Below are 24,053 nucleotides of genomic sequence, written 5' to 3'. Positions count from 1 at the left end.
GGTGTTATCTATTCAGACCTCTCCCTCCAGGCTTCCTATCCGGCCTTTGTGATGTACACGTCTCTCATCCATAAAAACATGACCACCCCAGTTTACACAACGCTGAAGGGGGTGAGTTGCTGCAAGTTTGCTGCTGTGATGGGATGTCTAAGCAGAGCCCACTGTAACCTACAGGGTTCTTCTGCAGAAAGCTACTCTGCTGAGCAGCAGTCCGTTCTCAGATGAGTCTTCTAGCTCTGAGGAGTCATCCAGCTCAGGCGAGGAGGACGGCTCCATCTGCAGCTCCCACACTTCCTCAGGCTCCAGGAAGGACAGCAGCCCAGGAAGCCCGCGTTCCCTGAAAAGAGGTACGTTTAGACTTCAGGCAGGAGTTTAACCTTCAGTCCACCACTTCCTGTTAAGAGCTCCAAATGCCATAAAAATTTGGAATTTATTTAAAAATGTATTGAAAATTATTTGAAAATTTATTGAAATCCATCTATGAAGTCAAAGCAGTTTTATCTAATACATACATGTAAAATACTCTGCACAAGCATTTGATGTTCTATGCTTACAGATTCAGATGACCAAATGTGCAGATCTGTGCAGTACAGTTTTGCTTTTTTCACTTGTATCCCACCGTCCCATAAATCAAAGCAATGTCCATCATTTGAATGGATCAAATGAAATAAAATTAAAATATACCATCCATCCATCCATTTTCCATCACGCTTATCCCAAGTGGGGTAGCAAGGGGTGCTGGTGTCTATCTCCAGCTGTCTACGGGCAAGAGGCGGGAGACACCATGGAAAGATCGCCAGTCACCAAAATATAACATTCACAGCCATTTTTTTTCCCAAGTGCAAAGAAAACAGAGCTCCAGTCATTGCTCCAGCGCTATTAGTGTCATAATCAAGCTACACACAATGCTCTTAAATGATGATGGAAACTAAATTTGACAAAGACTTGGCAGCAGTTTTTAACTGGAGGAGGGCAGAGAAGGGTGAATCTCAGAGACATTTTTGTGAAGTTTGCCAAAGTTATTGTTTATGTGATAGAAGGGGAGTGTGAGGTAAAGTAGCACTGTGAGTCACAAAAGAAATGCACAGCTGAAAAAGCTGATGATGACTTCATTGATCTAGTTTTTAACTCTTAAAGAGTTTAACTCTAGATGCTTCGTAAACGTTACTAAGCTGCTAGGAACTAGGAATACCTTCTCAGGTCGGTTCCTCCCTTAAAGTGACAAAAGGTGACACCAGCGCACAGAAACAGGTGCACAGGTGGGAAAGAAAGAATCTACAGAAGCATAAAAAGCAAAGCAGGAGTGGAGGAGGAGCTTACCCATGTGCACTATTAGCAGAATTCTGACATCCATCTTATATCCATTCATCCATCCATCCATCATCCATCCATCCATCCATCCATCCATCCATCCATCCATCCATCCATCCATCCATCCATCCATCCATTTATTTCAAGCAATAAAAGTAAATGTCCTATTTTTCCTTTCATCCCTTTGTTCATTCCTCCTCCACATGTAATTCCTCTGATGTCCTGCAGCCGTCTCTGTGGCCTCCATGACATCGGAGAGTGACTATGCCATCCCTCCCGATGCCTATTCCACTGATACAGAGTGTTCTGAGCCTGAACAGAAGCTGCCCAAGACCTGCAGCTCAGCCAGCGACAACGGCAAGAGTGTGAGCTCCTTGTTTCAGCATCTAGCTAACAGTTATTGTGCCGTCCTCAGTGGTTACTGACCAAAAAAGCACTGAATTCCTTTTTTTTTATTTTAAAATTTATTGATTTATTTTTTTCAGCATTAATTTGTTTAAACTGAAATGTGTCGTCTTTCAGGAGCCGATGGAGAAATCAGGCTATCTGCAGAAAATGGTGAAAACCTGGAAGAAAACCTGGAAGAGACGTTGGTTCGTCCTCAAAGATGGAGAGCTGCTCTACTATAAGTCACCAGTATGTTATATCTCTCGTTAGACTTTGTTTTTTTTTTACTTTTTTATCCACCCAAGGCGTCCTATTTTCTATAGACGTTTTATTCTCTACTCAAGATTTTGATAACAAGAGAGTATCAAAAGAAAAGTAGAGGAAAGCAAAAAAACATCTGTTTTCAAGCATTTCGTTTGTTCACCTAAATTAGATTTGACTATAATCCTTAAGCATTCATTTTGTAAAACTGTTTAAAAAAGCAGGAACATCTTGAAAGAAAGCTGCTGTACGTCTAAATTCAATCTCCTAATCCCTAAAACCATTTGGAAGGTATGAACTAACTGGGTAACTAAATGTGTTCAGGGATTTTATTTAAAGCACATCTGTCAGCTTTAGTTTAAAAATCAAAGGTTAAGAACTTGTGTCCTTTTCAAAACTCTCCTGGCTCTGGAGTTTCCAAAATCCCCAGAACCTCCTCCTCAGTTTATGATATATTATGTTCAAATGTCTTATGATTGCAGGCCAGGATGCTGACTAGCTAGTGGCCAAATACCCCTACAGAAAAACTTTGTCATTTGTTGCTATGCATGCATAACAGCAGTTTGAATAGATAAACTACAGGCAAACAAGAATTTACTGCTCTGAATGTCATTGTGAAACAACTATAGGTAATATCAAATAAAAACCTAAAAAAAGCAGAAACCTTTAGCTTTTTGTTTGCACTCTTTGCACACTGATACCATTTGATAGAAAGAGGCCAGTCCTCTATCAGTGGGAAGCAGACTCCCTTCGCTTAAAAACATAATATTTTCAAGTTTCTTGTATCTCCAACAGAGTGACGTCATCCGGAAACCTCAGGGCCAGATTGAAGTAAATGCTAGCAGCAGCATCACCCGTGGAGACGGCAAACAGGTTCTGCAGGTATTTAACTTATTAAAGCTGTTAACTTGAGATCTCATCTCCATCAGTTATTAATCCAGTGACTCCATCTGGTTTTATGTTTTTTCCTCTAATGGGTAGATCATGACAGGGAAGCATGTTTGTTATCTGAAAGCAGACTCTCCCAACCTGCTGGAGGAGTGGCTGCGGGTCCTCCAGAGTGTCCTCAGGGTGAAAGCTGCAAGTCCTCTGTTCACACAGCCGGATATCCGTCCCGCCATGAAGGGACTGCTCATCAAGGTCTAAAATTAACCATCAACCTCATGCACTGCACAAATTTAAGAAATAGGTTTGAGTGCAAGATTTCATTATTCCATTGGAATAGAACGTTGACGTCTTTTAGGCAAGGCAAGGCAAATGTATTTGTATAGCACAATTCAGTACAAAGACAATGCAAAGCGCTTTACATGATTAAAATACAGGAAAATAAAGCAGAATCAAAGCAAGTAGGAAAAAAAATTTAATTAAAAATGCAAAAACAAAAAAGAACATTGAAAACAGTTGGACTAAAGATGATAAAAATATTTAACTAATGGTGTTTCAGTTGAACTGTTTAACTAGAACAGTCGAAGGCAATCCTAAACAAATGTGTTTTTAGTCTTGATTTAAAGGAACTCAGGCTTTCCACACTTTTACAGTTTTCTGGAAGTTTTTTCCAGATAAGTGGAGCATAGGAACTAAATGCTGCTTCTCCATGTTTAGTTCTGGTTCTAGGTATGCAGAGCAGGCTGGAGCCTGAAGACCTGAGTGGTCTGGAGGGTTGATACACTGATAGCAAGTCTGTGATGTATTTAGGTGCTAAGCCATTCAGAGATTTATAGACTAACAGAAGTATTTTAAAGTCTATTCTCTGAGAAACAGGGAGCCAGTGTAAGGACTGGGGTGATGTGATCTACTTTCTTAGTCTTAGTGAGGACACGGGCAGCAGCGTTCCTGATCAGCTGCAGCTGTCTGATCCACTTTTTAGGCAGACCTGTGACAAACAAGCAATGCAAGGGCATTTTTCCAATCTTTCCACATCTAGAGGCTGAAATGTCTACTCATTTAAAAAAAAATACTAGCTTAACCAAAGTCACATTTGATGGAGAACATCTTCTTTTGACGCTTTTTATGGATTATTGATTAAATTTAGGTGTAGACCTTAAAGGCCTGTACTATGATTTAATCTTCTCAATCTAAGTCTCGACTCTGAGTTTAGTGTCCTTGTTCTAAACGAGTCTTTTGCAGCCTCAAACATGCTTCCTTTAGCTTTCTTTTGACAATAGTTTTCTTCTAGTCAAGCTTCCACAAAGACCAGATTTGTGGAGGTCACCCATAATAGTGTTCTTGCTGGCAGGATGACCCACTTCAGCAGGAAACCTTTCAAGCTCCAGACACTCTAGGCCCTTTCTCTGACCCGGCCTGTCAGAGTAGCTGGAACCATCTGATTGGTCCTCTGTGAAATGTTGAAATGCAGTTATTGTTTGAAAACCTAAACCCTGCTTTAAATTAAATTCACAATTCACTCTCTTAGCACACAAAACCTTTTTAGATTCTTTCAAATAAATATTGTACCCTATAAAAAAAAAAACCTAAGCTTAGCAATTAAGTACTGCTTTGTATAGTGCATTAAATAATGATAAACAAGTAAATCTTTCTTAAAATCATTGTATTCACCCTTAATTTGACAATGGATTTAATATATTTGAACCTAAAATAAGATAATTAGATATGATGATCTTTAAATAAGATAACAGGGTTGATTTTTTTAGGCATACATCTTATTCTATTTGCAAATTGCTCTAATTACCTTCAGACACTTTCTCTAAGAAAAAATTATTTCACTTTTTGCAATGAGACATTAAAGTTGGTGGGTTTATATGACAAAATGTTCCACATGTCAAAATGCAAACAAACTTCTGTTATTACCTGATATTTTTATTTCATTTTTGCTTTTGTCTGAAGTCTCTGCAGCTCTTGAACTGTAGTTCTTCGTTTCTAGGTGAAGCATGGCTATTCAAAGCGGGTCTGGTGTGCTCTAGTTGGCAAAACATTGTACTACTTCCGGAGCCAAGAGGACAAGGTTTGCTTCTGCATCACTGGGGATAAACAAATAGGATATGTAAGGTTATCTTCTGTTGGTTAAACCCAAACCTGACTCTGCTTCTAGTTCCCTCTGGGTCAGATTAAACTGTGGGAGGCCCGGGTCGAGGAGGTGGACCGGTCAAAAGAGTCGGATGGTGAACTGAAAGCATGTGGGCAGAGCCTAGAGGCGGCTCCTTTTACAGTCGCCCTCCATCCTCAGCAGCAAAGCCCGACCTACTTACTAATCGAGTCCCATCATGAAAAGGTTATTGTCTGTAACTCCTTAGAATGAAATAATAATCAAGGTTTTAAGGAATAAGGTGACGGGTTTGTGTTTCACTCATGCCGTTGCTATGTGTTGCATTGTAGGATTCTTGGCTGTACCATCTGTCTGTGGCAGCAGGTACCAGGGTGGGTAAAGTCGGCACAGAGTTTGAACAGCTGGTGGGAAAACTCTTCCAACTGGATGGAGATCTAAGTGAGGAATTAATATAAAAATATAAATGACACTGCTACAATATCCACTCACAGACATGCATATTGTCTTTATTATGAGCTTTTGATTTTTCTTAAACTGTTGGTTTTTTTTTTTTTCCAAGATTGGTTGATAATTCAACCAAAAGCTTTGATTCATTTAAAGGGAGAAATAATCTGATGCTTAGGTTTGCATTTATGGTGAATTTCTCTTTAATCCAGAGTGTCAGTCAGTGGCTGTTTTTTCTTTGGACAGGAGTCCAGAAACAGTTCATCAGATTCCCTCTCTGCTCCTCAGATTCTCCGATCTGGAGGCATCCCACCTTGTGTTTCAGTAAGGAGGCTCTCTCCTCTCCTCTCACCACTCTGCCCTCACAGGCCCTGCAAACAGAGGCAGTCAAACTCTTTAAGGTTCATAAAAATGTCTCATTAAGATCAGTCAGAAAAAAAAAAATAGCTGTTTATGTGTTATTATGTAAACTTGTCCATCATGTGTTCTCAGACCTGCCAGCTTTTCATCAACGTTGCAATCGACGCCCCCGCCATCGACTACCACGTCTCTCTGGCTCAGAGCGCTCTGCAGGTGTGTCTGACCCATCCGGAGCTTCAGAACGAGTTCTTCTGCCAGCTCATGAAGCAGACACGCATGAAGCAGCCGCAAGGCATTGCAGGACCTCTGCAGGTTGGTGCTCTCGCCACTAGATGCCACCAGTAGTGCACTAAATCTGTGACAGGAAGCTAACGTCAGCAAACATTAAATGCTTTCAGTTGTTTTCTGATTTATGCTACTTAGTCAAACTCATCTAATAAGACAGGTTTGTTTTTTCTTTACTAAAAAACAAGGTGTGTAACTCTTTTTCTTAGCATTAGAAACTTTCTCCTCCGTTTTAACTCCTAGTAATCTAGTTATTGGGGACACCAGCAGGGGGCAGAATGCAGTGAAACCCTCTATATGTTGGTTACATTCCAGAGTATGATTGTGTTTCACCAAGCTGAACAATAAAAGCTCACAAACAGGATGATTCATAACAATGTCCTCCTTTGTGTACGTTATGTACCAGTCAGGTCACGCCTTTAGTCAGTTCCGGATTTACAATTTTTTTTTTTCTGTTGTTTTAAAGCTCTTACAGTTTGCTCATGTGACAGGTTAGAGGTGAAGCTCTCTGTGTTTGCGTGTCGTCCTACAGGGTTGGCAGTTTCTGGCCCTCTGCGTCGGATTGTTTCTGCCTCAGCACCCTTTCCTCTGGCTCCTTCAGGTTCACCTGAAGAGACACGGAGACGCCAGGTGGGAAGGCATCAAAGACGCCACATCTCATTCAAAGATTTCTTTCAAAGTCAAACATCTTATCATCAATTGTTTTTAGTCCAGAAGCTGTTTTAATAGTGTTTTAATTCTCCCATTAAAACCCCAAAACTGAGGCCAAGTTTTATCTGTCTAGCTGTGATTGGTTGTTTATGTTAAGCTTAATCCTGAGTCCTGGGTTTTTCCTGGTTATACCTTATTTTTATCTGCGGAGGAGCAGGGTGGGTCTTCCTCCATACCTCAGTGTTGACACATCTGAATGTCCTTATCTATAGCTATCCATCCTGGCATCTGCAGTAGTTTTAAAAAAGTCGTAGAAGAATTTTAAAAATTCTCCTTAGATCTTCAATAAGTTTGACTTTTTTTAGTCTTTAGGGAAGCTTTAGTCAATCGTAATTGTTAGTCAGATGTTATTAGACTCATAATTTGTGAAGCTAAAGACTTTCTAAAGCTTTAATCACCACTCTATAAAAGAATCGGCTAAATTTAACTTTATTGTTGAGTGGAGTACCTGTTGAATAATGATATAATGATATTCAGGCCAATTATAATGTAAATTTTTTACCTGACTAGTTCTGTAAAAATTGGAAGTTACAGATTAGAGCCAAGTTCCACATGATACATTATCATACATTGTAATCCTTTTTCTGGTTGAACTTCTGTTTTAGTTTAGTTTATCTTCCCTTTAATGGTTTACGGGAGCAATACAGCAACATTTGGTTCTTGAATGGTTCCGCTCTGCTTTAACACGCACTAATCGTCCACGCATATTCCTTTATACTTTCAGTTTGATTCTCTTTTTAGACTCTTTTCTCCTCCAGGATGCAATAGTTGCACAAAGACTAAGACCAATTGTTATTGAGGTTTTACAATTACCTCTCCAACAAAAACAGTTTAAAGATCACAAAACAGGGTTAAATCGGTTTTCATAACAATAATAATTGAACTTTATTGATCTCACATTGGAGAAATTTACCTCTGCATTTAACCCATCCCCTTGGGGAGCAGTGGGCTGCCATTGTGGGGCGCCCGGGGAGCAGTGTGCGGTTAAGGGTCTGTGGGACTGGGGCTCGAACCCAGAACTTCAGGATTCCAAGCTCTATGCCTTAACCACTAGGCCGCCACTCCCCCAAAACACCCACCCATGAGTCTCTGTCAGTCCTGTCAGATCACATCAGAGCAATCTGCATTTGGAGCGCTGATGCTGTTAAGCTGAATCCTGCCCAGACTCGCTGGCTCCCCTTTTCACCAGTGCTTAGGTAAAATCTTTCTCAGAATGACATTCTGAGAGTTTCTCAGAAGTTCCTGAAGCATATGAAATTAAAAGTTATTGCATGTCTTTCTGTTTTTTCTCCTCTTGATGCAGAAGCCCAGTTTGTATACCCAAATGGTTGAAATGATTTCCTAATTTATGTTGTTTTCGTTTCTCCTCTGTAATTGAGGAAATACTATCAGCCCATTAACTCAGAGTTCTGATGACAGAGGGTTTATGTTCCAGTGGATAATGTGAGTCAATATGCAAATATCGGTCTGTGTTAGTTTCGGTTTCCAGTAAATCGCAGCATTAAGTCTCCCATTGTGCTCAATGTGCACAGCCCAGTCCAGACAGGGGGACATGTACTTCTGGGCGTCCTCCTCTTCCTTGTACGGTATATATTCATCATAATTTGTGAAAATTTGTGAAACTGGGGAGCCTATTGTTTACTGCATTTTGACTCACATTATCCACTGGAACATAAACCTTCTGTTATCAGAACTCTATATTTTCTATTTCTTTCCCTCTCTGCTAATTAAGCTCACTCCTATTTCTTTCTCCATATTTGGAGGAGACATTCATATCCCCCCTTAATGGAAAAACATAGTTTTTCCATTAAGGGGGGGTTGATGTTGCTCTGATCCACCTGCAGCTCTAGTTGGTTGCAGCTATGCATCGGTGCAGCAATGATGCAGCATTTTATTGGGAAGAAAAAAAACGCTCTGACTATTGACAGATCAGCCGTTTGGGAATCTTTTCTGAACTTGAACACTCTGCCCCGCCTTCAAAGGGTTTCTCTCTGCAGAAAAGGAGCACATGTATTAAGCTATATACAGGCGTATATAATTACGATAATATTCACTGTGACCAGCAGTTAGCTGGTCTGGACAGAACCCCAGGAAGAGGGGGTCTAGATGTCGCTTAAAATATTGATTAAAAAAGGACCATATCCACCTGCTTAAATAGCATTGACAACCTCCAGCATACCGGCCCCCACCAATAACTTTTCACATTGAGTTCATTTATTCAGGTCTTCACTTTTGATTATATTTGTTTCAGTGGAGAGAGATTTGGTTTCTCTTATAACCAATGGATTAACTGCTTGCTATAGATTATGAAGGGTTCACCTTTTTGTGTTCCTTTTCCCAGGACCGAGGTGGGAAAATATGCCATCTACTGCCAGCGCTCTTTAGAACGCACCCAGCAGAAGGGTGAGAGGCAGGCCCGGCCGTCCCGTATGGAGATTCTGTCGATCCTCTTGAGGAATCCGTATCACCACTCTCTGCCTTTCAGTGTCCCCGTGCACTTTCTCAACAACACATATCAAGTAAGAGTAATAACACCCTCTTTAATTTTGTGGGCTTTACCACAAAGCATCAAGATTTACATCACTGCTTCCTGTGAATCTCTAAGGCATGACTTTAGCATCTTGTCACAGATCTACAACTTTCAGGAGTAAGAGTATTCATGAGGATAAAACTCAAACTGTGATGGTAAAATGAAAGTAAACGTTTATTCAGTATGAAGGTTTCTTGCTATTTCTATTGATATTCTATTGATATTCAAATAAATCCAAATACTATATGGGGGCACTGGTGTTTATGTGAATACTAAAGTAGAAAGACATCTGCAACAAACTTAGATAACCAGCTGTTCCTGCTCAACAGTGCTGCAAAAAGTTTAAGGTCGCTTTCAAATTATATACTGTAGAAAAGAGCTAATTCACCATAATGCCAGACTGTGTTTAGAACAAATGAAACCAGCCTGAGATCTCCTTGTATTTCTGCACATGGCTACATTTATCATGTTAGAAACTGTTAATGAGAAAATAAGAGAAAGACAGAAAAGATAATGCTGATTTTTATAAAGGTTTAAGGGGAAAGGTTCTTGTCTTCCAGCTGAATGAATTATTAAACTTCTAGATCCTGTATGATAAATAAATCACCACTATGCTTTGATTAATGTGTGTAGATAAAATCAGGAAATGTAGCTCCTGATGCCAACTGTCAAGCAAAGTGGTGGAAGAATGATGATTTGGGCACCTTGAGGTCAAAGTTGAACATGATCTTTGCCAAATGATAATGTATTTGGGGGTCAATCCTGAGGCCAGCTGTCTGTCAGTGAAAGACTTTAAGAGAAATGCACTTGCAGCACGTCTGCAAGTGCATAAATGCATAGGCTAACACAGAACATATGTTTACCCTAGGCCGATATTTTTGGCTAATATTGGCGCTTTTTGTTAACCTTACTCCACCAGATGGATTTGATCCGCATATCCATCTTGAAACCTTCCATTGAAGTAATTTTGGGAAGGGGCTAAAATACTGGTTAGCTGATTGGCCTATGTTGGTGATAGAGGGGCCAAATAAACCAATCAGATCAACGAAGCATATGACGTACTAACAGAGCGACGACGAAAACACAACCACAAGCCAGGCTACTCTTGCCGAAACCAGTTCGGAGAAGAGCAAAAACATCCAGAGCAGTGTTTTGCTCTTCTTTCAGTGAACAAATACTCTGTAAAGCCGATAAAACTTGCTCGATAGCCACGTTAACGCTAGTTTCATCAGCTGAAGCCACCATGTTCTTTAGACTGAACTGTCGCGCTTCTCGTTGCGTTATACCTCAACCCGCCTCAAAGCCAACGCTGATTGGATGTTCGTTTGGTGTACGGCTCCAAATTGTCTTTAACGGAGAGTCTCCAGACTGATCTGCGAGTGAAACCTTGAAAGCTCGCAAGATCAGGATGGTCTCACGAGGATAGCTTTTTGTTACTTTTCCCCTGTATATGTATCAACCTATATTAAGCCGGATCGCTGGATGATTCATAAGTTCATTCAGAAGTGATGCCTTGAGATCCAGAAGAGAGCATTGGTGCTCCTTTCATTTGCTTTCAAATCCATTGTTTTGTTGGATCTGTCAATAAATGTTCCTTTTCTGCTTAAATTGCAGCCCAGTTTAACATATTCTAGCATTGTTTGCTTTTTATAATACAAATGGAGGAATAAGAAGCAATATTGGAAAAATGCTTTTCAAATGTTTTCTACTAACCCAGTTGTGTACAATGTCCTTCGATGTGCCAGATCAAATAAATGAACTCAGAAAAAATGGAACTGATTTATGAACCATTTTAGCCTCGATAAATGTAGGATACTGCCTGGTGGCCGGGCTTTTACCCATGGGGCCCGGCCGGGCTCAGCCCGAAGAGGAAACATGGGTCCCCCCTTACATGGGCCCACCACCCGTGAGAGGGGCCATAGGGGTCGGGTGCAATGTGTGTAGGGTGGCAGCCGGGGGAGGGGACCCTGGCGATCCGATCCTCGGCTGCAGAAGCTGGCTCTTGGGACGTGGAATGTCACCTCGCTGGTGGGGAAGGAACCGGAGCTAGTGTGTGAGGCTGAGAGGTTCCGGCTAGAAATAGTCGGTCTCCCCTCAACGCATGGTTCTGGTTCTGGAACCAGTCTCCTTGAGAGGGGCTGGACATACTTCCACTCTGGAGTTGCCCTCGGTGAGAGGCGCCGGGCAGGAGTGGGCATACTTGTTGCCCCCCATCTCGGCGCCTGTACGTTGGGGTTTATCCCGGTGAACGAGAGGGTAGCCTCCCTCCGCCTACGGGTGGGGGGACGGGTTCTGACTGTTGTCTGTGCTTACGGGCCGAACAACAGTTCAGATTACCCACCCTTTTTGGAGTCCTTAGAGGGGGTACTGGAGGGTGCCCCTCCTAGGGACTCCCTTGTTCTGCTGGGAGACTTCAACGCTCACGTGGGCAATGACAGTGAGACCTGGAGGGGCGTGGTTGGGAGGAATGGCCGCCCTGATCTGAACTCGAGTGGTGTTCTGTTGTTGGACTTCTGTGCTCGTCATGGATTGTCCATAACGAACACCATGTTCAAGCATAAGGGTGTCCATATGTGCACATGGCACCAGGACACCCTAGGCCGCAGTTCGATGATCGACTTTGTCATCGTTTCATCGGACTTGCGGCCGTATGTCTTGGACACTCGGGTGAGGGAGGTGCTGAGCTTTCCACTGACCACTACCTGGTGGTGAGTTGGCTCCGGTGGTGGGGGAGGATGCCGGTCAGACCTGGCAGGCCCAAACGTGTTGTGAGGGTCTGCTGGGAACGTCTGGCGGAGTCCCCTGTGAGGCGGAGCTTTAACTCCCATCTCCGGCAGAACTTCGAACACATCCTGGGGGAGGTGGGGGACATTGAGTCCGAGTGGACCATGTTCCGTTCCTCCATTGTCGAGGCGGCTTATCTGAGCTGCGGCCGCAAGGTTGTCGGTGCCTGTCGTGTCGGCAACCCTCGAACCCGTTGGTGGACACCTCCGGTGAGGGATGCTGTCAGGTTGAAGAAGGAGGCCTATCGGGCCTTTTTGGCCTGTGGGACTCCGGAATCAGCTGATGGGTACCGGCGGGCGAAGCGGCATGCGGCTCGGATGGTTGCTGAGGCAAAAACTCGGGTGTGGGAGGAGTTTGGAGAGGCCATGGAGAAAGACTTCCGCACGGCTCCGAAGCGATTCTGGTCCGCCATCCGGCGTATCAGGAGGGGGAAGCGGTGCAGCACCAACACTGTTTATAGTGGGGATGGTGTGCTGCTGACCTCAACTCGGGACGTTGTGGGTCGGTGGGCGGAATACTTCGAAGACCTTCTCAATCCCACCAACATGTCTTCCATTGAGGAACCTGGGCCTGGGGACTCTGGACTGGGCTCTCCAATCTCTGTGGGCGAGGTCGCCGAGGTGGTTAAAAAGCTCCTCGGTGGCAGGGCCCCGGGGGTGGATGAGATCCGCCCGGAGTTCCTCAAGGTCCTGGATGTTGTGGGGTTGTGTTGGCTGACACGACTCTTCAACATTGCATGGACATCGGGGGCAGTCCCCCTGGATTGGCAGACTGGGGTGGTGGTCCCCCTATTCAAAAAGGGGGACCGGAGGGTGTGCTCCAATTACAGGGGAGTCACACTCTTAAGCCTCCCCGGCAAGGTCTGCTGGAGAGGAGGGTCCGGCGGATAGTCGAACCTCGGATTCAGGAAGAGCAGTGTGGTTTCCGTCCTGGTCGTGGAACACTGGACCAGCTCTACACCCTCAGCAGGGTCCTGGAGGGTGCATGGGAGTTCACCCAACCAGTCTACATGTGCTTTGTGGACTTGGAGAAGGCGTTCGACCGTGTCCCTCGGGGGGCCCTGTGGGGGGTTCTCCGGGAGTACGAGGTGCCGGGCCCTTTGATACGGGCTGTCAGGTCCCTGTATGACCGGTGTCAGAGTCTGGTCCGCATTGCCGGCAGTAAGTCGGGCTCGTTTCCAGTGAGAGTTGGACTCCGCCAGGGCTGCCCTTTGTCACCGATTCTGTTCATTACCTTCATGGACAGAATTTCTAGGCGCAGCCAAGGTGTTGAGGGGATCCGTTTTGGTGGCCTTAGGATTGCATCTCTGCTTTTTGCAGATGATGTGGTCCTATTGGCTTCATCAGGTCGTGATCTGCAGCTCTCGCTGGATCGGTTCGCAGCCGAGTGTGAAGCGGCCGGGATGGGGATCAGTGCCTCCAAATCCGAGGCCATGGTCTTGAGCCGGAAAAGGGTAGAATGCCTTCTCCGGGTCAGGGGGGGTGTCCTGCCCCAAGTGGAGGAGTTTAAGTATCTTGGGATCTTGTTCACGAATGAGGGAAGAAGGGAGCGGGAGATCGACAGGCGGATTGGTGCAGCGTCTGCCGTGAAGCTGGCGCTGTACCGGTCCGTCGTGGTGAAGAGAGAGCTGAGTCAAAAAGTGAAGCTCTCGATTTACCGGTCGATCTACGTTCCTACCCTCATCTATGGTCATGAACTCTGGGTCATGACCGAAAGAACGAGATCGCGGATACAAGCGGCCGAAATGGGTTTCCTCCATAGGGTGGCTGGGCTCTCCCTTAGAGATAGGGTGAGAAGCTCGGTCATCCGGGAGGGACTCGGAGTAGAGCCGCTGCTCCTCCACGTCGAGAGGAGCCAGTTGAGGGTGCTTGGGCATCTGTTTAGGATGCCTCCTTGACGCCTCCCTGGTGAGGTGTTCCGGGCACGTCCCACCGGGGGGAGGCCCCGGGGAAGACCCAGGACACGCTGGAGAGACTATGTTTCTCGGCTGGCCTGGGAACGCCTTGGGGTTCCTCCTGAAGAGCTGGAAGAAGTGGCTGGGGAGAGGGAAGTCTGGGCCTCCCTTCTTAAGCTGCTGCCCCCGCGACCCGACCCCGGATAAGCGGAGGAAGATGGATGGATGGATGGATGGATAAATGTAGGATACCTATTTAAGAATTAATGAATCTGCAGGCCTGAGATAAACATGAAACTGCCTCTGTAGAGTATGGTAGTCAGTGCAGGTGCTAATTCTGCTACATCAGAAAAAGTGGAATTGTGGAATTTTGGGGTTTTATTATTATAATAATTTTTTTGAGTTTTCAATTTCTCATTTTGTTAGAAATTATATTGAGAAGGAAGCAAACTAAAACAAGCGCACCCTTTCTGACGCTGTCGTTCTATTGGCTGGAAAGGTTGCTAGTCGATGATCCGACTCCGGTCAGAGAGAGAGCGAAAAGAATCTGCATGAAGAGACAGCAGGTTTGTGAGGATATCTCTGATTTTAGCAGGGACTGGTCAGCGAGCGACAAGAAGGGAGTAAACGAGAGTAGAAAATATGTGTGCAAGAAGCATTAGATCTAAGAGGAGAAACAAAGATTTGGTGGAGAAGATAATATATTTGAGAGAAAGCAGAAGTTTTGAATGTGATCATTACTCTTTTTGAGTGCAATTGAGGAAATACAGCTCTCAAATTGAAAATGTGGGCTGTTGGTGTTTGGCAGGAAAATCCTCCACATATCAGGGATCTGCAAGACAGATGACTGAAAAAAATTGGCATCGGCCTTTGGAAGCCCTTATCGGTCAATCTCAAAAGTTTATTTATACAGCTGCAATCGACCGTTTTAAAATCTTAATGATGCAGAAGTGACTTGAAATTAAACATAAAATTGACACTCCTGATTAAGTGTGCATCAAATTCTGTATTTGCACTTTGGTGTGCTCTATTTGTAATTTGTGTGTTTTTAGATTGTAACTGCTGCACATTTATGCCTGTGCATTGCATTTTAACTTCTTTTCCACCACGAATCCTGAAAAAACCCCAGCAAATATTGCAACATGAGTGAGAAGGACAAGAATCAAGGTGTGGCAAAAGCCCAGTGTAAGTCTAGCACTCCATCTGATTGATGTTTCAAGGTTAAAACCTCATTAAAGTGTTTCAGAGCCAAATATCTGCACTTTTCAATAAACAGAAGCAATATTTCAAAGATTGGATCAAATTACATCAACAGCAACAAACCCCAAAACTGCTTTGAAATAACCATTGCATTCTGTCTCCTTTAAGGTTTGCTAAAAACTCTTTTTACAAGAAAAGGTTTTAAATATGGTTATGCAGCAAAAATGAAGTTTTCAGGATGAATGAAGTTTTGTTGTGACATTTCTCTGCCTTCTGTTGCGTCTGTCTAGGTGGTTAGCTTTGATGCTTCAACAACTGTAGACGAGTTCCAGACTCGCCTCAATCAGGACACAGGCATGAGAAAAACCGGACTTTCCGGCTTCAGCCTTTACACCGACGATCCCACCGGGCGAGAACTCGAACACTGCTTGTCAGGAAGCATAAAGGTGCGTCTTTCATTCCCATGCCGAGTCTTTGTCTACCTCCCTACATGCTGCATAACTCTGTGCTATGTCTCCATATTTATTTATTTATTTTTTTTGGCAGATTTGTGACATTCTCTCCAAATGGGAGCAGGCCTCTAAAGAGCAGCACTCTGGAAAGTCTGAAAACACTAGAACCATCCGCCTTACCTACAAGAACAGGTGGAGGATGGTGCTGGATTGTTTCTGCCATGTATTCTTCCTCAGGTCTTATGTAAATGGTCGGATTCCCTCACAACACAGAGGTTGTGGAATGAAAGGAGACCATGATGATGTTCAAAATTTTCCCCATTTAATACAAAATTCATGTGAAAAACATGCATATTTGTTCATTGCGGAAATGTAGAAGATAAAGCAACATCCTGTTTGCATGCACATAAAAAAACCTTGAACTAAAACTGAAATATGTGGTTAAAATTTCAACATGTCAAAAATTCCCTTTCATCTTTTTTGTACATTTGTCCCTTCATCTGTTTCATTCTCTATATTTTCCCTCCCCAGGCTGTACTTCTCTCACCAGATGAGAGGAGAGTCAGAGAGGGAGAGGATGCTGCTAACTTATCAGACCAACGAAGCCATTGTAGCCGGACACTTTCCTGTCAACAAGGAGCTGGCTCTGGAAATGGCAGCTCTCCTCGCCCAGGTCCGTTGATCCGCTTCTTAAAACGGCCGTCCTTATAGCAGGCATGTTCTGCATGAGACAGGCTGTTAAAATATTTAAAACTAACACTTTATTTTATTTAAAATAAAGAGTTTATGATGCCATGCTGTCTAGCATTTCTCTCAGGGCTCTTTGAAAGTGCAGAAGGCCCACAGCCTTTTCCATATATTAATCCTTTGTTTCAGAGACTTACTCATCAAGTCTTGTCTTGCAAATATCCACAGCTTTTGAACCTTGAATATAGTCCTTTATCTGCAGCTCTAATGTTAGTGTTTTCTTGTATATAATTCTTATTTTAGAAAGATCAGCTTACACCGTTCTTTCTGGTTTGATTGATGTCATGCATGTCATGTCAATGATGCTTCTTGGAGGAAGAAAAGAAAGAAAAGAAAAACATTTATTTTGTAATTGGTGCTCAAACTTATAAAAAAAATAATTGCTTTATTTTAGATAAAGTATAACGTTTTTTATTTTTTAGATAGGTTTAGGAAAATAAATGTTTTCAAAAACATTTATTTTCAGGGATTTATTTGATTTTGCATCATTTTATTTGAAGGCTTTTTACTCATCTTTATCTTGGAAGCTTTGAAGGGAAGAAAAATTGAGAACCTGCTGCACGCTTGTTCTGTTTTTTCAGGTGGAGTTTGGAGATTTTGACCGCTCCTTCTTTGCTTCTGGCTCAGCCCAAAGTAAATCCAATCAGACTTTAAAGCAAGTGTTGGACAGAGTCTACCCTAAGCACTACCGCAGGACCTCGTCTGAGGAACAACAGAGGTAAAAACACTAAAACATTGTTTACGTTGTAAACTTTTTCTCTCGCATAAGCACAAGCATTTTGGTTTAGCTGCTAAAACCCTCCAGTCCCAACAGATCTGTGATTATTTTCTTATGTTGGTATTTGCTCTGCAATAACCTTCTGGAAATAGGTAAAATTTTCTTTAAATAAGTGTATTTACCCTTAATTTGATGGAAAACAAGATGATAATCCAATGGAATTAGCATTTTTACTCTTAAAACAAGATTAATTAAACATTATGCAGTTGTTTTTTACATATTTTGAATGTAAATTGCATCATTTCATTAGCAAAGTGTCCCACTTACCTGCTTAATTTCAGAAACAAATTCACTTATTTTAAGAAAACAATGATTCACCTTGATTTGCATTTTTTGCCATGTGTAATGTTTCCTCTCCTTCCAGACAACTGATGCAGTGTCTATCTGCCCGCTGGGCCTCCCTCAAGGGACGAAGTTCATCTGAGTGTGTTAGGATCTACCTGACTGTTGCCAGAAAATGGCCCTTTTTTGGTGCTAAACTCTTCCAGGCCGAGGTGAGGGGGGGTTGCCAATAAACATTCAGTGTGGACCTAGGAACCTTTGGCAAGTTCTTGTTTCCATTACAACTTGTTCCTAATGGTGCACTGCTGCACTTTATTGAATGGAAATGTTCTGAAAGCTGTAAAAAACGAAATTTCGTTTTCTTTTCACCCTATACAAAATGACAAAAAAAGGTTGTCTTAGTCTGTATGTTATCATTGACTGCTTTAAATGTTACAAAGTTGAAATATACTATTTAAAACAAACATAAAAACTAGAACTTTAAACGTGCTAAATTAGATCTATAGACTGAGTGTTTGCTGATGCCATTTTCTTTAGCCCCGATACCAATACCTGGCTGTGCAGTATCTGCAAATACTGATACCATCTATTTGAAATTGATATGTGTGTATATATTAAGAACTGCATGTTACTTGGATGTAAAATAATTGCCATCATGGCTTTGTCAAGCTGCTGCCTACCTTCGTGAAGCAGGAAAAATACTGATACAAAGTTAATCCAGTAGAACTTGTTATTGCCTACCTGGAATGGGTGACAATAGTTGAATAAACTTTTGGCTCCCAAAATGGTATCGGTGCCCTATTTGTTGGTACTCACCCATACCAATACCACCATACAGATATATCAGAGAATCCACCTGATTGGCTGAGAATGAAGGATGTTGGAATCCTTGGCCTAGTCAAAGTCTGAATGTGGGAGAAACATGTCTTCATGATAAAAGATACATGATTTTATATTTGAAATGCAATAAAAAACAACAACAAACATAAGTAGAAAAAATAAGGAACATCCATCCATTCATCAATCATCCATCCATCCATCAATCATCCATCAATCATCCATCTGTCATCCAATCATCCATCAATCATCCATCCATCAATCATCCATCAATCATCCATCCATCATTCATCCATCCATCAATCATCCATCCATCATTCATCCATCCATCCATCAATCATCCATCCATCAGTCATCCATCCATCAATCATCCATCCATCAGTCATCCATCCATCCACCAATCATCCATCCATCAGTCATCCATCCATCCATCAATCATCCATCCATCAGTCATCCATCCATCCATCAATCATCCATCCATCCGTCCGTAATCCATCATTCATCCATCAATCATCCATCCATCCGTCATCCATCCATCCGTCCGTAATCCATCATCCATCCATCAATCATCCATCCGTCCATAATCCATCATCCATCCATCCATTAATCATCCATCCGTCCGTCATCCATCCATCCGTCCGTAATCCATCATCCATCCATCAATCATCCATCCGTCCATAATCCATCATTCATCCATCAATCATCCATCCATCCATCATTCATCCATCAATCATCCATCCATCCATCCGTCATCCATCCATCCATCCGTCCGTAATCCATCATCCATCCATCAATCATCCATCCGTCCATAATCCATCATTCATCCATCAATCATCCATCCATCCATCCGTCATCCATCCATCCGTCCGTAATCCATCATCCATCCATCAATCATCCATCCGTCCATAATCCATCATCCATCCATCAATCATCCATCCGTCCATAATCCATCATCCATCCATCAATCATCCATCCATCCATCTGTCATCCATCCATCCATCAATCATCCATCTGTCATCCATCCATCCATCAATCATCCATCCATCCGTCCGTAATCCATCATCCATCCATCAATCATCCATCCGTCCATAATCCATCATTCATCCATCAATCATCCATCCATCCATCCGTCATCCATCCATCCGTCCGTAATCCATCATTCATCCATCAATCATCCATCCATCCATCCATCATCCATCCATCCGTCCGTAATCCATCATCCATCCATCAATCATCCATCCGTCCATAATCCATCATCCATCCATCAATCATCCATCCATCCATCCGTCATCCATCCATCCATCAATCATCCATCCGTCCATAATCCATCATCCATCCATCAATCATCCATCCATCCATCCATCCATCCGTCATCCATCCATCAATCATCCATCCGTCCATAATCCATCATTCATCCATCAATCATCCATCTGTCATCCATCCATCCAATCCTTAAAATTCCTGCATTCATCGAGTCTAGTTCACACTTTTCTTCTTAAATCCTGTGTTGTTATTGATATAGCTTTTAGTTTTGTTTGTGTAATAAATATAGAGAGAAGAGGACATTTCTGAGCTTAGGATAACAGATGGCAAAGCAAAGGTCATATTGTAACCGTGAAACAGTTGGTTTTCTGTTCTCCTGTGTTTTTGACCAAAAGCAATGGATAAAAAACTAACAGGTCATAGCCTTATTGGTTAATGAAATTTTTTTTGTGTTAAATACACAAATAGCTGGTCCAGTTTAATTCAAATTACTTGGAAATGAAATTGTAAACATTCCCATTTCCATCCTCTTTCAGACTACAACTCCCTCCCCTGAGTCGGGTCGGAGTGTTTGGCTGGCGGTGCACGAGGATGGGATCAGTGTTCTGGAGCACAACTCCATTGTAAGGAGTTTCTTCTTCTGGAGCAGACATTCAGTCATAGATGCTTTACCTTCATGTCCTCGTAGAAATACAATACCCTGGAGTGCTCTAAGGTTTTAATCTGTGTGTTAGAAACTGATGGTGACCCATCCTTACAAGAACCTGATGACTTTTGGAGGCTGTAAGGAGGACTTCATGCTGGTGGTGGGCCACAGCATCGGTACAAACACCAGCAAAGACAAACCTGCAGAGAAGCATCTGTTTGCCATGGAGGCGTCTAAAGTGAGTCTGAGATGAAGTTGTGTCCAATTCCTACTATGGTTACTCCTCACAGGGATGTATGGTGCATTAATCTATACTTTACAGGGATTTAAGCCCAATTTACACTACCTTTTTGAAACCATGCTAAGATCAGTCCAAGCACGGTAATGGAGATAACTGTTGAGTGTAAATGACATGCCCGACACAACCGAACCGCGCTAAACGGGCTCTATTTCATCAGTAGGGCTCGGCGCAGTTCAGTTCTGGCTCAGTTCTCAGACAAACAAAGAGCGCACAAGCAGGCCGCGTCATCTCCTTAAAGTCAGCCTCCGTAATCATGACATTTCAGACATTCATAAAAATTCTAGCTTCCCTACCGTGCCACACGCTTTCCAGCGTCTGTAAGCCCTGATTAGAGTATTGTTTGTCGTATCCACTTCCCAAAAGCTGACACTGTGAAGTAAAATCACCCAAAGCCTTCTTTGTGTGACTCTCCGCAAACAACGAAATATCACAATTATAACCAAACTTATGCCATGTGGTTTACTTGTTTCCCTTTAGAGAGCAGTAGTACTGTAGATCGCCACTAGTAGGTGAGGAACCGTGCTAACGGGATGTGTACATATACGGTCATAAGGCACTGAGCTCGGCACGGTTAACTGATCCAAACTCGGTCCGAACTCGGCACGGATCGGTTACAGAGGGTAGTGTAAATGGGGCTTTATTTGACTAATTTTACCACATGAAACTGTCTGTTTCACAAGAACTGAAATCTGAAACGTGGTCTTTGTTGAATTGTCCCATCTGAGGTACTGTAGTCGGAACAAAAATGAAAAATAGGTCAGATGTGTCGAATGTTAGCTGTCAGCACATACAGCTCACATGTGTGTTTTGTTTCATGGGACAGATCAGGGAAATCACCCTCCTCATCTCCAGTTACATCAACAGTGCTCATCAGCAGAAGGCCGCGGCCCACCACCTGTCTGCCCCGGCTCTGATGGTGGCCCAGCCCATCAGCCTGAAGAGCAAGGAGCTCAGGAGCAAATCCCCACCTGCGCTGGGACGCCCAAGCAAGGCCCCTACGCTGCTCTGATGGACCCCAAATAAACAGCTTATATATCGAAAAAAGTTTTATTTGCAGCTGTGACTCCATTTGTCTCAGTTATTTTTGCAAATAGCTTCGGTTGCTGCTGAGAATGACAGAAAGAGTAATCTGTGTGGTGTCCTTTGATATTACAGGCTGTGTTCATGGATAAAAGGCGAGAAGAGGGTTTAACAACTGATCTGAGTGTATGTTGGCATGTGAGATAGGAGGGTACTGCTATTTATTAATGTTTTTCCTAAACCTCTCATCAGTCTCTGTTGCGGGGCTGTTTTCCCTCAGTCAAATTTGTCTAGATGTCAATTTTTGCATCTTTTTTTTTAATACAGCTAAAATGTAAAACAGAAAATCTAATATTTGAATTATTGCATCAAAAATCGTTGTCATGAATAAAATTGATCATTTTCATGTCTCAACTAATCTGAAGAGTACATTCTCTGCCTCATTCAGAGCTCTTATGTGCTTTAAAATAACAATTTGAATCTGTCTGTTAGAAAATTGTATTTGTTTTGATTCTTTAAGACCAATCGGTTCTCTTAAGTAAGATAAAAACAATCATGTTTTAATCCAAGCTGTAAGAGTAAAGTTTCCGTCAGGCCGAAACAAGTCATACTTCAAAAGAACACAAGTTCAAAACCACTAATTAATGTTCTGAATCAAGAACAAGCTGCAGGAAGTAAATGTCATTTTATTGTCTCGGCTCAGAGTCAGAACACTATTCTCCTTTCTGCTAAGCTAAGGTCTTGCTTTGTCCCCACTCAATAAACTCACTGTCCAGTTTTCAGCTCAATAGATGAAGTGATAACACACCTGCTGGTCTCAGGGTGACTCTGAGGAGGTTCAGTCTGGGTTTTTCCATCCAGTTCTGGTTCCAGAGGTTTCTTTGATTCCTCCCAATAAATGTGTAAACCTGACTGTCAACAGTACATGTCACCTTGCTAAATAAGTTGGAATTTATATTTACTCGAAGTTTGTAAATAAAAACACCAAACAGCTGAGGTGAAGTCTTTAGAAAGACTTGGTGGATCAAAGTGTTATAGCTTGTGGCCTTCTTCAAGATTCAGGTCTAACTGAGCCGAAACACGTTGATCTGCTGATGTAGCGGGTCCCTAATACTTCAGTTGTTGTCTTTACATTAACAATCCCCTGGTAGAGTTGTGCCAGAAACCTTTGGATCTCTGCAAAGTATCAAAAAATATCTGTTGAATAAAATTATAATATATCAGAATCAGAAAAAATTTAATAATCCAAGAGGGAAATACTTTTGTTACACACTCCAGTTACAGTTTATATATATATATATATATATATATATATATATATATATATATATATATATATATATATATATATATATATATATATATATATATATACACTCACCGGCCACTTTATTAGGTACCCCATGCTAGTAACGGGTTGGACCCCCTTTTGCCTTCAGAACTGCCTCAATTCTTCGTGGCATAGATTCAACAAGGTGCTGGAAGCATTCCTCAGGGAGTTTGGTCCATATTGACATGATGGCATCACAGAGTTGCCGCAGATTTGTCGGCTGCACATCCATGATGCGAATCTCCCGTTCCACCACATCCCAAAGATGCTCTATTGGATTGAGATCTGGTGACTGTGGAGGCCATTTGAGTACAGTGAACTCATTGTCATATTCAAGAAACCAGTCTGAGATGATTCCAGCTTTATGACATGGCGCATTATCCTGCTGAAAGTAGCCATCAGAAGTTGGGTACATTGAGGTCATAAAGGGATGGACATGGTCAGCAACAATACTCAGGTAGGCTGTGGCGTTGCAACGATGCTCAATTGGTACCAAGGGGTCCAAAGAGGGCCAAGAAAATATCCTCACACCGTGACACCACCACCACCAGCCTGAACCGTTGATACAAGGCAGGATGGATCCATGCTTTCATGTTGTAGACGCCAAATTCTGACCCTACCATCCGAATGTCGCAGCAGAAATCGAGACTCATCAAACCAGGCAACGTTTTTCCAATCTTCTATTGTCCAATTTCGATGAGCTTGTGCAAATTGTAGCCTCAGTTTCCTGTTCTTAGCTGAAAGGAGTGGCACCCGGTGTGGTCTTCTGCTGCTGTAGCCCATCTGCCTCAAAGTTCAACGTACTGTGCATTCAGAGATGCTCTTCTGCCCACCCTAGTTGTAACGGGTGGTTATTTGAGTCACTGTTGCCCTTCTATCAGCTCAAACCAGTCTGGCCATTCTCCTCTGACGTCTGGCATCAACAAGGCATTTCCGCCCACAGAACTGCCGCTCACTGGATGTGTTTTTCTTTTTCGGACCATTCTCTGTAAACCCTAGAGATGGTTGTGCGTGAAAATCCCAGCAGATCAGCAGTTTCTGAAATACTCAGACCAGCCCTTGTGGCACCAACAATCATGCCACGTTCAAAGTCACTCAAATCACCTTTCTTCCCCATACTGATGCTCGGTTTGAACTGCAGGAGATTGTCTTGACCATGTCTACATGCCTAAATGCACTCAGTTGCCGCCATGTGATTGGCTGCTTAGAAAATAAGTGTTAACAAG

General features: G+C 42.8%; 1 protein-coding gene across 1 annotated transcript in view; it reads left to right on the top strand.

Annotated features, from left to right (window-relative positions):
* plekhh2 (pleckstrin homology domain containing, family H (with MyTH4 domain) member 2) overlaps positions 1-21,781 on the top strand; it is a 44,983-nt gene extending 23,202 nt beyond the window's left edge. The window contains 21 exon segments of the mRNA XM_038299505.1: positions 17-111; positions 188-347; positions 1,540-1,676; positions 1,834-1,947; positions 2,755-2,841; positions 2,941-3,099; positions 4,841-4,921; positions 5,009-5,188; positions 5,293-5,401; positions 5,696-5,808; positions 5,900-6,079; positions 6,585-6,682; positions 9,105-9,282; positions 15,462-15,617; positions 15,718-15,815; positions 16,155-16,296; positions 16,952-17,088; positions 17,513-17,642; positions 20,067-20,153; positions 20,265-20,414; positions 21,301-21,781. Coding sequence (XP_038155433.1) covers positions 17-111; positions 188-347; positions 1,540-1,676; positions 1,834-1,947; positions 2,755-2,841; positions 2,941-3,099; positions 4,841-4,921; positions 5,009-5,188; positions 5,293-5,401; positions 5,696-5,808; positions 5,900-6,079; positions 6,585-6,682; positions 9,105-9,282; positions 15,462-15,617; positions 15,718-15,815; positions 16,155-16,296; positions 16,952-17,088; positions 17,513-17,642; positions 20,067-20,153; positions 20,265-20,414; positions 21,301-21,486 — 2,777 coding nt within the window. The 3' untranslated portion in view covers positions 21,487-21,781.
* Positions 21,782-24,053: the final 2,272 nt, after the last annotated feature.

This window comes from Cyprinodon tularosa, unplaced genomic scaffold (genome assembly GCF_016077235.1).
Source record: "Cyprinodon tularosa strain WSP-4 unplaced genomic scaffold, ASM1607723v1 ctg43, whole genome shotgun sequence".
Taxonomy (NCBI): domain Eukaryota; kingdom Metazoa; phylum Chordata; class Actinopteri; order Cyprinodontiformes; family Cyprinodontidae; genus Cyprinodon; species Cyprinodon tularosa.
The sequence above is the reverse complement of the archived record's forward strand: the minus strand, read 5'-3'. Positions and strand labels throughout refer to the sequence as shown.